Raw genomic sequence first — 13,365 nt, 5'->3', positions numbered from 1 at the left:
ACATGATTCAGTACGGTTGATCTGTCAGGGTGTCGTTGATAATATTTCTTTAAGTTGAAAAACAAACAAACAAACAAACAAACAAACAAACAAACAAACAAACAAACAAACAAACAAACAAACAAACAAACAAACAAACAAACAAACAAACAAACAAACAAACAAACAAACAACAACAAAAACATCAAAACTAAAAACAACAAAACTAAAAACAACAAGAACATCTTTGCGCTGATGCAGTACAACTCTATTTGAAACCGCAAGAGAGTTGGTTTGCCCAATGACACAAACTGGTGGACCTGGCCTTTTTTCTAAAATAGGTGTCTGAGAAACGTACAATATTTGCCTTTGCCTTTTAACTTTATTGACCACGTTTTTCTCGCATGAGTTCTTTTACTAACACGAGATTTTCGTGCCGAGCTTATATGTGGGACAGCGGATAGCATGTGTGGCAAAACTAAGGGATAATGCGGAGCTAATAACAGAGTTATACATATTCAATCAGTCAAAACACGGGAAGTACGAAAACATATTTTGTGAAAATGTGGCACAAATGGTAAGTTTTGCTTTTATTTGTTTATTAAATGTTAAATAGCACAGTGATGGAATATGCAATATGACTGACTTTGTTCATTTGTACGGTTGTGCTAAAGGGCGAGTCTAGGTTTAACAGTTTTACGTTATGGCGTGCTCTCCCTCAGAAACCGGAAAGAACATGCTCTAAACGTGGTAAGGGAGATGGGGTGGAGGTGGGGTCCTCCTACAGGAACATTTTGCTATTTGTATAAAACAATTAAAGTGTAATTTATGCATACTTGTTCTACCATATTGTTAATAAAACATGTCACTTGGACAGTATGAGAACCAGTAATGGGTCTGCCACCCTTGGATCCGCTAGTGGTACTGTTGCCTACATAATCACGTATTTTCTATACTACTTGAAATATATTTTATACGTATGATACATCTTTCGTATACGTTCCTTTGTATGAATTTGATATTTTTCTGTTCATAGAAGTTAAATTTAAATAATTATGACATTGTTAACCGTCCATTTGAATCCGCGGTTGATTTCGATTAAAAATGGCCGAGGAGATCCGATTGCCTTCGCCATTTTATCTGTGTCAAGGTTAACATTAATGGTAGCCCAGAAAATCTGATATATTTGAATTGCATATAATGAAGTCCTAATCGATTCTATTTTCTATTTCAGGTGTACATGCATTATGTTCCTGCTGTTAAGGAATGTGTTGGTGACTTTCCAAGCAGAACTCGCCCTCACATATGGTAAGCATATACATGTATAAGCAGGAATCAAGCTACGCTTCATTCAACCTAGGACCAATAATCGTACACCCAGATTTAACGCGAATCTGAACCTGCCACGTCGTATATATACACTTCACCCATTTGCCCTTTTAAGGACAAACTTCATTTATAAACGATAACTTTTGCTAGATACGTATACACTTAAAATGGTTCACCCGCAATGCTCCCTTAAAGCGATATAGTTTAGCGGTATACCAATCGGAACACCTCGGCCATTATCCAACCCGAAGTTTGCCGGAGATTACCGAGTTGTTACGATTGGTGGTATAGGAGTCGGCCTGTCACTAATGCGATCGTGACTTGCCCTCTCAAAATTGACACTTTACTATAGTCTAGTACTTGGTCGCAATTCATCGAAAAGCTATTATTCAATTACTTAATGAAACGATGTTACAACCTTTCATTCTAGCATGGTTCAAAATGTTAAATAATGTATATAATAATATAACATTATGCAATTGTACCTATTATTTATTTCTTTATTATAAATCAATGTCGATGATTATTATCTATGTATCCTTTTCAGAAAAAATACCGGTATAACCAGTTTTAAATGTCAGTATGTCCTCTCATTGATAAGAGTGGTATATAATATATATGTATGTATATATATATTAAGTTTATTTAAAAGCAAGAATTTACTTCAGTAATTAATGAAAACAAGAAGTGCACTCAACTATTTTGCATATTTAATGATTATAAAAGAAAGTACACACAACTAATTAAAACACACACGCACGCACGCACGCACGCACGCACCCAAAAATGGGAAAGAAGAGAGAACATCCTTTCTATTTACAATACACACACTATCTAAATAGTGTACTCAGTTGACTAGGAACTTGAAAGGGTCGTTGACGACCTGAGAATGAGCTAGTATGAAATAGATTGAAGCAATGGTCTTTTCTCGACAGATTGTGCTTCTGACGGCAGAGTGACGGTGGAGAACCCCGATACGGATGTTTACTCTTCCGCTACCGCTGGCTCAGGTCAGACCGTCTGTGACGTCACACTGTCGGATGACAAGACTGAAATATACATCGCAGGCTGTCCGAAGGTATCCTTCTTTGCACATATGATTACTAACATCAGGCCCGAGTTTCTCGAAACTTCTGAAGTTCTTTATAACAGGATTAAGCTAATCTCACTATTTTTCTTTGCATTTACTTCGCGTTATATCAACTTCAATAAGAGTTATAAGACTTCAAAAAGGGAATTACTGTTATGGTTATCACAATAAAACATATTTTATTTACCGAAATCACATTTAAGTGTGTTTTGTCTAATTGAAATAAGCTACTTAAGCCTATAAAGCTTAAGAAGTTTCGAGAAAATGGGGCCTGATGTTTGAGACCGTTTAATTATCATATTGTATATTGATTCATGTTCTGTTTTGTAATGCATTGCATAATTATAGATGATTCACACATTTTAGCTAATAGTTAAACTGTATACTTACATATTAACACACATTCTGGCCACAAGGTTTGCACAGAACGGTGGTTGGTTTAAGCACCACCAAAGAAGGCCCGTTTTTTTCTGGAGAAGTATTCATAAAACATTAAGTCATAACCTAACTTTATACCTCATTTTCTTCAGTGAAGTATCCTATTTAATATTTCATATAATAACTTAAGAATATCTTTAATATTTTATTTGCATTCAAAGTACATTCACTAATGTAAAAAACCAACAATGATGTTTTTTGATCAATATGATCATTTTAGAAAATTGACTTAAGTTAAGAAATTACTTACGATAAATTATGAATACCGCCCCTGGCGTTCCGATAAGTAATTCACCATGTTGATATTATGCATAACCTCCACATCTTTTCCCTCAGGATGCAGAGATTCTTCTGACCCTGAGTAACCGGAAGTCCACTGGGGGTGGGGTGGTGGGTGGAGGAGGTGTGTCAGAGTACACCACCATCATGTGTGAGGAGATTAGCGACGAGGGTATTATCTTCGGGACAGGGCTAGAACTGGCAGTGCCAAAGTAAGAAAATCTACCACCCTTGTTTCCTTAAAGCTGCACTCTCACAGATATACCATTTTTACCACTTTTTTTTTAAATTTTTGTATAGAAAAGAGAAATATTTTGCGTGAATATCTGCAAACCAATGATAAAAGATTGCTAACAAAAAATTCGATCGCAGATTTTCATATTTCTGTTAAAAAATAATGTGTTATGGCTTAAACCGCTACTAACGGTTTAAAGCTGCACTCTCAGAGATTTACCGTTGTTTTCCAACTCTTTTATTTTTTGTCTTGGAATTAGCAAATCAATTTTGGAGAGGAAATATGAAAATCTCTATCCTTTTTCTTGTAAGCAGCCTTTTCCATGGATTTTCGCAAAAAATGGCTCGTTTCAAGACAAAAAATAAAAAAGTTGTCAAAACGTTCAATCTGTGATAATGCAGCTTTAATGGATGAGCAAAATGGTCTGGTCCGTAGCAGTTAACGCTTGACGTTCGGAAATGAAACAGTGTACTCTCATGTTGATTTGAAACAGATCACGTGCTGTTGGACTTGAGTTTATAAGAATCTATAAAATTGAAGTCTCATTTTTATTACTATTTTTGTTTTATCCGCTTAAACCATAGGTGGCTGTATCTGTCAGGGACTGACATGCATTCCTTTAAATACATGGACATTTGAACACTTAAACCATAGGTGGCTGTATCTGTCAGGGACTGACATGCATTCCTTTAAATACGTGGACATTTGAACACTTAAAGATTCACTCTCACTCCCAAATCAGATTTACCACAATTAATGATATTGTTTTAATATTCCAAAAAGAATGAATAAATGTCTAAAACAATGGTTTTTGTGAAGGAAACCGAGTTAAATTTGAAATAAATGCTCATAAAATTCTACCTTATTAGATTATAATAGATCACATTAAATATTTAAGCATTCACCAATCATTTAATATTTTTGCGCTTTGTGCAATCAAGTACACGGTTATAATCTTGTTATCAGTAACACATATTTTCCATTAAGGCATTATTTAGTAAGTAGATAAAGGTTTATCAATCAAAATTGATGTTTGTTATACATGTGTATGAATTGATTTTGAATAAGAGTGTCACTTTAACATGTTTGAATATAATTATATATATTTTAAATCTCGAGCCGCGTAAGGCAATCGTGTACGTACATTTCAGCATTGTCGCCTCCACGACCAAGGCGCCGCAAACCGGGCCGACGACCACTGTGACGCCCAATCCCCCCGTCACTCCGACCTTTACCCTCACATCCTCTCTTTGGGACTCCGACATGGTACAGGAAGTCTCCGTTGCCACTCTCGGGGAAGCGCTAGTATGGAAAATACTTGGACCAAGTAAGTGTTTATTAATGACCAGGGGCCGTTTTCAGTAAGCATCTTCGTAACAATTTTCAATTAAGTGAAAAATTGCCTTTTTTTCTCATTTGTACACCATGAAAATAAGCAAGAAAATGATCTAAACAGTATATGTATATGAATAAATCGGATGAAAAGTAGCAGCTATTTAAAATAATCGTTGTCAAAAATTACGAAATTCTCACTTTGTTGAAAATATTTACTAAATTGCTTATTGAATACGGCCCCAGGCCTTCTTCATTATTGAATACGGCCCCAGGCCTTCTTCAATAGTACCCATGGGTCCGACTATCGAACCCATTCCCAAAGCAAAATAAAAAATATTTTTCCCATTCATCAGAAAAAATTCCCAATTAAAAGTTTTTTCATGAAAGACTTTAAACCTGTTATGGTTCATTCAACATCCTAATAAACTATGTGCTGTAAAGTTTTGGGGATAACTGAATTTAGAAATCGTTGATTTTCATCACATTCAGAGATCAGCATGAACTCTTATCTGTCCTGATTTTTTAAAATAGAAATTTACACCCCAAGGATTAATTTTTTCAGCAGATTCAGGTCTTTTGAAAGGGAAAAAACTAATATTCAATAATTTTATCATTTGCAGGAGACTGAAAAGCTTGTTTTTTTAACTGTAAAATTTCCCAATTTCGGCATATTTCGCAACGCAAATTTTCCCAAAATGTTTAGTGTCTTTTTCCCAAAATGGGAAGAAAAAAAATTGCCCTGCTGGCAAGTAAACACTATTTTTCATGGATGTTTTCGGCTTTGGCAATTTTATAAATTTTGTCGATATTTCAGCCTAAGAAATAAATCACATGTTGCATTAGGTTTCTTTGACGTTTCTCATGATCCATCTAATGGATATCGAAACATGCCGAAACAACTGATAGCTTCGTTGTGAAGTATATATAGTTCTCTCACCCTTTGATAATACATATACACATTCAAAATCATCATCTTTATTTCGTATTTTAACTTATTCGTCGTTGTCGCCGTTCGACTCCGCATTCGAAACACCTCGGCCATTTTCCATAAAAAACAACCTCGGATGTATATGGACGGTTTACAATGTCAGAAATCTTTATTATAACTACGCTTTAAATAGATCGCGTAGTAATTTCAATCTAGCTGTTTAACTTAATGACATTACTCTTGGGAATCTTAATCATTTACGCAATAAAACACTTTATTGGCAATCAATTTAAATCTAGTAATACAAATACATTTAAAGCACTACACTTTTTTAAATACCATTTTGTTAAAAATATAACGAACTACTACCAATGTATCGGCATACATCCAAAGTTATTTTAAATGGTAAATGGCCGAGGTGTTCCGAATGTCGCTTCCGATGATGACGTATATTATTATAATTCTTAAAAGGTCAAGGATACCAATTTGCGCCTCGATCCTGCCGTAGTTTGTTTGGCTACTGTCGTCCTTGTCGCCATTCATGGAGGTGGCTACATGTTGGTCCCCTAAATTTTCAAACAATTTAAGGCCTTATCAGGCGTTCTGAAAAGTTATATCAGGTTAACGTATTTTTCGTTTTGTAAATTTTAAATCCAAGCTCAAGTAATTATTTTTGCTTTTGAAATAAGATATTAAAATCTGGGACGCTTAAGATTTTTTTGAGAAATTCGGTTCTTGGTGCCAGCTTTTCACAACTACATGTATTGAGAGAAGTAATCTTTTAATAAAAAATAGTTTTCCTTTAACTTCGTACTTAGGATTTTATTTTATATTGATCAATTTTTCAGGCCAGTACGACCTGTTGCCTTACAATTGTATAGGCTACGGGGGCAAAGAAGTGGGTGGGGCCAACTTTATCCAACTCACAGACGAATCAGGGTAAGAAACAATTCATTTCGATATTCAGAGCAGAAAAATGCAATTTAGATTCAATAATCTGTATTGATTTGGAGTGTTGTCTGCCCCCTGAGCGGTTGCATATAGTATTTGCACTGTCCGTGCGTGCAAACGTATGTCCGTCCGTCACACAACTTTCTCCGTAGGAATGTCAAACTTCAGTGATAGATGCCCTAGACCAGTAGATGACCACTATTGTGTTGGGAGTCACTAGGCTGCGGACAACGTATGGAATGGTTGTACCTTCAATGGAAGGTTGTTAATGGCCAGCGATGTATTGTATTCTGTGATATTAGTAAAGCATTTGATAGAGTATGGCATAAAGGTTTATTATTTAAATTAAGAAAATACGGTATCAATGGTGATGTTTTAAATTGGCTTTCAAGTTACCTTCAAGGTAGATCTCAAAGGGTTTTTGTAAAATCATCATTCTCTCAAAAAATGTCAATAAATGCTGGAGTCCCTCAAGGGTCCGTGTTAGGCCCTTTATTGTTCCTTATATATATTAACGATATAGCTGATCCGTTATTAAGTATAACACGCCTCTTCGCTGATGATAGCTCGCTAGCTGTTACTTCAACTGATGTTAATTACATTGAACGTACATTGAATCATGATCTTGATAAAATACATCGTTGGGCAGAGCAATGGCTCATAACTTTTAACTCTGCTAAAACGCAAGTTATGTTCTTCTCAAGAACCAATGATAACCGTCCAACTCTTATTTTCAATAACAGCCAACTCAACTATGTTGAACACCATAAACATCTCGGAGTAACACTTAGTGAGAATGGAAAATGGCATGAACATATTAACTCTATAATTAATTCTGCAGGCAAAGTATTGGGCTCTATGAGACTACTTAAATATAAACTGAAGCGGAACACTATTAACCAAATATATATTTCATACCTTCGTCCAATTCTAGAATATGGGTCAATAGTCTGGGACAATTGCACTAAATATGAGAAAGACATGTTAGAAAGAATTCAGTATGAGGCGGCAAGACTAGTCACTGGACTTACCCGTTCCGTCTCTATTAACAATTTATTAAATGAAATAGGTTGGGTATCTTTAGCTGATCGAAGAAAAATGCAAAAACTAATATTGATGTATAAATATAAGGGAGGTTACTTGCCACATTATTTAATTGACGATATGCCTCAACTTGTTAGAAATAATACCCCATATAATCTTAGAAATAATGATAACCTTGAAACACTGGCAAGAAGAACTGAAATGTATTCTAATTCCACGATACCATCCTCAGCGAAATTATGGAATGATCTTAACCCAGAAATAAAAATGTCTGACACACTAGCAGCTTTTAAATATCAGCTTAAAAAGATGTACAAACCCCCAACAGTCCCAAACTACTACTATCATGGTGAGAGATTAATGCAAATTCAACACACTCGAATAAGAAACAAATGTAGCAATCTTCATGCAGATCTTTTTAACAACTTTCTACGTGACGATCCATTTTGCGAATGTGGCAATAGTTATGAAGATGCTGAACATTATTTCTTCAGATGTCCTTTATATGAAAATGCGAGATTAACTTTATTTACAAAAACTAGACCCTATCACCCTTTAAGTCCTGATAAACTCCTGAATGGTATAGACAGTTTAACTGATGACGATAATAGTAAACTCTTTCAACAAGTCCAAGCCTATATTAAACATACCGGAAGATTTCACCAGCAAACTACCTAAGCGAGTATACGAAATAGTAAATAGCCATGTGGAAGCATAAGCGCTGTAACATTTGATGTAACGCTATGTGAGGGTTGTGGTTGGGGTGTGTGCTTTTGTCTCCTTTATATGTTTTTTCTCTGTCCTTTTTTTTTCTCTCGTCAGTTTCTTTTTCTTCTTCTAATATCAATTCTTCATTTTCTTGTTTGATACAATGTTGTGTTTCTTCTCTTTTTTCTAATAATATAACGAATATTACTTATACACGCAAATTCACAAATTAAATACATTATATACTTTTAGCATATTATGCATTATGCTCTTTTTAGCATATACTACTTTACATACCAATCATCTTGTTAACTCTAACGAAACTATAAGGGGAGGGCCGTAACTAATGTTGTTGATAACTTGTGGCCCGACCCTTTTGCATACAACTTTGATAACATTTATTTCAAACTTTTCTATAAACATGTATGTAAATATTTTGACAATTGTAATAATGTTTATAACTATGCAATAAAATATTATTAAATTAAATGGCCAGCGATGACACCCTTTTGGAGGTTACTAGGTCAAAGGTCAATTATGAACGCAATTTTGTTCTTAAAACACCTTCATTGGATAGTCTTTCACATGTTTCCACATGTGACAGTCACTTTTAGTTTTTTTGTTTATATCATTTTTTTGTTGTTTTCAAAATGTCATTCTCTTATTTCCTTAGATGCACAAGGTCAACTAAGTTTATCCAGACGTTTTCCGCCGTCGGAGGCAGCCGGTCGACCGTCAAGACGACCTTACTGGTGTTCAAGTTCATCGCCCATGATGACGTCACACTTGTATGCAGCGTTCGCATTTGTAAAGCAGGGTCTGCCACGTGCGCTTTGGTACGGTGTTATAGCCTTTTACGATAATTGTATCATAATGAGCCGCATGATCATTGGAAATCTTTCGGAAATTGTGCGTGTCGTCTGCGAATCACCTCTGACACGTTGGTTACGTTGTCCGGTTTCGACGACGTCGTTTCTAACACTTTAATTTTTTGATCACCCGTTTGTAGAGTCTTTAACTTATTGACAATTCTATAAAATAACTTCATGGACTTAAAGGATTCAAAATCTTACCCACTAAAGGTCAATAAAAGTCGGTCTGTAGTACACGGACGTCATTTCCAATGCCTACCGTACCCGAACATTGTTTGGTCATTAGTTTTCTTTATTGTTGTAGATAATTAATATCAATTTTATTTTCATTGTACTGAAACTGATTTCTTTTAAAAAGTAGAAAATAGTAGCACATGATTTTAGTTTTCGGAAAAAATAGGCATTGTCGGAGATCTTTTTGAAGCACTTATGATAATAAAGAGTAAAAGATGAAAATAATTTAGCTTTTAGAATTTCATTTTCATTAAAGTGATGAAAGCTCACTATTAAACATATATTTGGATATTCTTCAGTAATAATTATAAAATATAGACATGGTTTTGTAACATAGGAATCCTTTATTTTCTGCATTTTCCGAGGTTGGGAGGTTGGGGTTGGGGGTGGGCGGTACCATATTCAAATATGAATATCTCAAGTTAAACATGGCAAAAAGTGTTTTAAATCTGGAAATAAGTTGCTTTAATAATATATATTTGAATAAGATAAGTTTCCATTAAATTGTTAATAGTGCCCATTAGGGTCCGTAATCCTTAAAGCTGCACTCTCACAGATTTACCAAGTTTACAACTTTTTTATTTTTTTGTCTTGGAAAGAGCAAATTTTTCCGTAAATATCTGAATACCAATAATAAAATACCGCTGACAAAAGATCGCAAATTTTCATATTTCCGTTCGAAAATTAATGTTTTATGGCTTATGTTACTAACGGTTTAGGAAAAATGCATAAAACATCAAGTTTTAAATATAAATATAAAAATCTGCGATCTATTTTTGTCAGAAATCTTATATAACTGGGTTCCATGGATTTTCGCTAAAAATTGCTCGTTCCATGACAAAAAATAAAAAAGTTGTCAAAACGTTTCAATTGTGAGAGTGCAGCTTTAAATCAAACCAAGTTATGCAGAAACTAAATTCAGGTAATACTATACATATATATATATATATTCTACAGTATGAAAATTAAATTGATTAAAAATAATGCTTTAATTCCGTTGATGAACATGTGCAATAGTTATTCAAAAGCATCCTTAATTACTTTATTTCACAAATTAAATTAATGTTAATTTTAATTGATTAACCAATTTATCGATTGATGTGAACATGTAAAGTATTGATGTATAATCCTATTCTGACTTAAATGGCTATTGTCTCAGATTAGTTCTCATTATTGAGAAATATGTAATATACCAATAAGTCTTTGTCATGAGTTGTGACATAAGTGTTATTTTTTCTGGATTTTAAGTTTTAAACGACGATGACTATGATATAAACATGTTTACCACTTTAATTATTTTTAAAGGAACTCAATCATGTTTTATATGGTCTTATATGGAAGAAAATCATATTGAGTGAAATGCGAATAAAATGCTTGTACCAATAATAAAACATCACAAAGATTTGCCTGAAAATAACCCAGTCAAGCTGACTGACGCTATTGAACATCGAATATTTTAGGCTGCTCTAAGTATCTGCTTTTTTATTTTTGGGTGTTTGTTTTTTATTTTTGGGTGTTTGTTAATAAATGTTACCTAAAAATACATTTTAACAAAGTTAAAAAAAAACATTGGAATAATAAGGTACGTGAGTGAGTCCCTTTAAAAATGTAAAAAACAACAACAACAAAAGACAAGAAGATAACACTCATCTTGAAAGGGGAATAATTCTCCTTGTAAACATGTCTCACCAAGGAATCGTAGCTTCCCTTTAACCAAACTATCGGTGAGGAAACATTTAATAAAGAAGAATATGCGTTTTATTGCCCAGAACTGTGACAGTCGTCGCCGTCGCCGTCGCCGTCGTCACTCCCGACGACGATCGCTGCAGCCGCTTAGGAGAGCCAGTGTAGTATCCCATCTCAGGATCGTGCCGTCATCCGCCATGCGCTTTGGTAAGTTGTTGTAAGTTCATCTACTTCTCGTGGAAAGAAGTCGAGTTATTGTTATGACTTCGTCGTCGGCATTACCATCGTCGTCGGATTTATCATCGTCGTCGGCATTTTATTTGCCGTCGGCATTGTCTTCGTCGTCGGCATTTTATTTGTTGCCGACATTGTCCTTGTCGTCGGCTTTGTTTTTGCCTTCGTCATCGTCTTCGTCGTCGGCAATTTATTTGTCGTCGGCATTGTCTTCGTCGTCGGCATTTGATTGGTCGTCGGCATTGTCTTTGTCGCCGACATTGTCTTCGTCGTCGGCATTGTTTTCATCGTCGCATTGTCTTTATCGTCGGCATTGTTTTTAGTGTCGACACTTTCTTCGTCGTCGGCATTGTTTTCGTCGTCGGTATTGTCCTCGTCATCGTCGTTGCCTCCTTGCAATTTCTTATAATCGCAGGCCATAGGCGTAATACTTGTTATTTCTCAATTTGTGTAGTTTATTTAATTGTTAATTGTTGTATTTTATACGTTTTAAATTAGTTTAAACCTTATACATTTAACAACGGTTATAAAGAATGCTATATTAACTTAAGCTTATTCACTGTTTTGGCACGATGTTGAGGGTGAAGTCTTATTTTGTGGGTAAACCGACATGTCTGGCTTTGTGTACATCAACCAATCTGGTGTGCGCCTAGGCCGGGAATCGAACCCGGGTCGCCTAGGTGAGAAGCGAGAGATTAAACCACTCCGTTCTAAATTCATTATACGTTTTCGTTATTCTCCAAACTTAATGATCTTGTTTAATGTAACACCCTGTTCCAATACTGACTGGTTAAACTCATCGGATAATTATTGAACACGTCAACATTGAATTTTAAATGCATGTTCACTTTGACAAAACAAACATGTATAGAAAGTCCTGTAACCAATGATTGAAACAAAATAGGTCAAGCGTTGCCAACCGGTTGCGATGCTGTTATACTTGTAAGGGGGACGTCTCAAGTCATTGCCAAACTGTAGTTGACCTCTGATATTCATTCTATTTGCCAATTCAATAAAGGCGATTCTATAATTATCATTTTATTGAGGAATTCTTGATAATGTTAAAATGTGCTTTCTGGTGACCCCATATCATATTGGTATATTTCAAAGAAGTAAAACTTACTGATGAAGTAAATATAAAATAAATGCTGGAACAAAAACACATTGTTGATTTTACTTTTGCAGTTCGAATATTGTTTTTTTTTATATTTCATTTGAAATCCGATGGAATTTTGAAAAGTGTCCATTTAATGAGTCCAAACAAGCCTGTTTCCAATAAATTATTTACGGTATATTTTATATATGAATTTATTCATTTTTTAACTAATTAAACCCTTTCAAACGATACCAATATAATAAAGGATAATCAGTCGTCATAAATTTATATTAATGAACATCAGATGTCTTAAACCCTAGAGCATCAAGATACATGTAGTTAACATCAACCTATTTTGTCCCAGATTTCTGTATATTCTAAGCAAACATATGCATGTTTCACTCCTGTTTCATCATTTAAAATTGCAAAATTGTTAGTATGCGTGTAAGGTATTAAATTAACGTTGTGTAACTCTTCTTTAAGACTTTAATTTTTGTTCCAGGCTTTTCTCCCGCGTTGGTGACCTTAGCCTGCCTTCTGTCGAGACACGCATTTGTGTAGTCGAATTACTTGTATTGAATAAAAGGAATAAATTGCCCAAACTGCACCAATTTGTTCATCTTTATCACATTGTCTTTCCTATAGACGTATTGAGAGTTGATTTCAACTAATATTCAATACGTGCGCCCTTTTAATTTATGTTCATGCAACGAAATTTATAAAATATCACCTTTCAAGTATTACTTTGCGATTTGATATTTACAAACAATGAACAATACCAATTTTGTTCATTGTAAACAATTTGCAAGACTCGTGTATCATATTCAATGATATTTTAATCAATCCCCTCCGTCAAAGAGCTGATTATAATCTCAATCTTGGCTTTAAGACAAAACGGCATTAAAACAAAGGCCGTGTCGTATACTG

At 34.6% G+C, this 13,365-nt stretch overlaps 1 protein-coding gene and 1 long non-coding RNA gene across 2 annotated transcripts; both read left to right on the top strand.

The window, feature by feature from the left end:
* Positions 1-468: 468 nt before the first annotated feature.
* LOC128207938 (uncharacterized) lies at positions 469-2,269 on the top strand. Its single transcript, XR_008256780.1, has 3 exons — positions 469-556; positions 1,214-1,287; positions 2,244-2,269. It is a non-coding gene; the product is annotated as an uncharacterized LOC128207938 (long non-coding RNA).
* Positions 2,270-13,037, top strand: LOC128208485 (uncharacterized). Its single transcript, XM_052912048.1, has 7 exons — positions 2,270-2,386; positions 3,173-3,327; positions 4,502-4,677; positions 6,462-6,552; positions 8,990-9,152; positions 11,192-11,315; positions 12,941-13,037. The coding sequence occupies exons 2-7, from the start codon at positions 3,263-3,265 to the stop codon at positions 12,997-12,999; spliced, it is 678 nt and encodes a 225-aa protein (XP_052768008.1). The 5' UTR covers positions 2,270-2,386; positions 3,173-3,262; the 3' UTR covers positions 13,000-13,037.
* The last annotated feature ends 328 nt before the right edge of the window (positions 13,038-13,365 follow it).

This window comes from Mya arenaria, chromosome 11 (assembly GCF_026914265.1).
Source record: "Mya arenaria isolate MELC-2E11 chromosome 11, ASM2691426v1".
In the NCBI taxonomy this organism is placed as follows: Eukaryota; Metazoa; Mollusca; class Bivalvia; order Myida; family Myidae; genus Mya; species Mya arenaria.
Note: the sequence above shows the minus strand (reverse complement) of the source record. Positions and strands in the feature narration are given on the sequence as shown.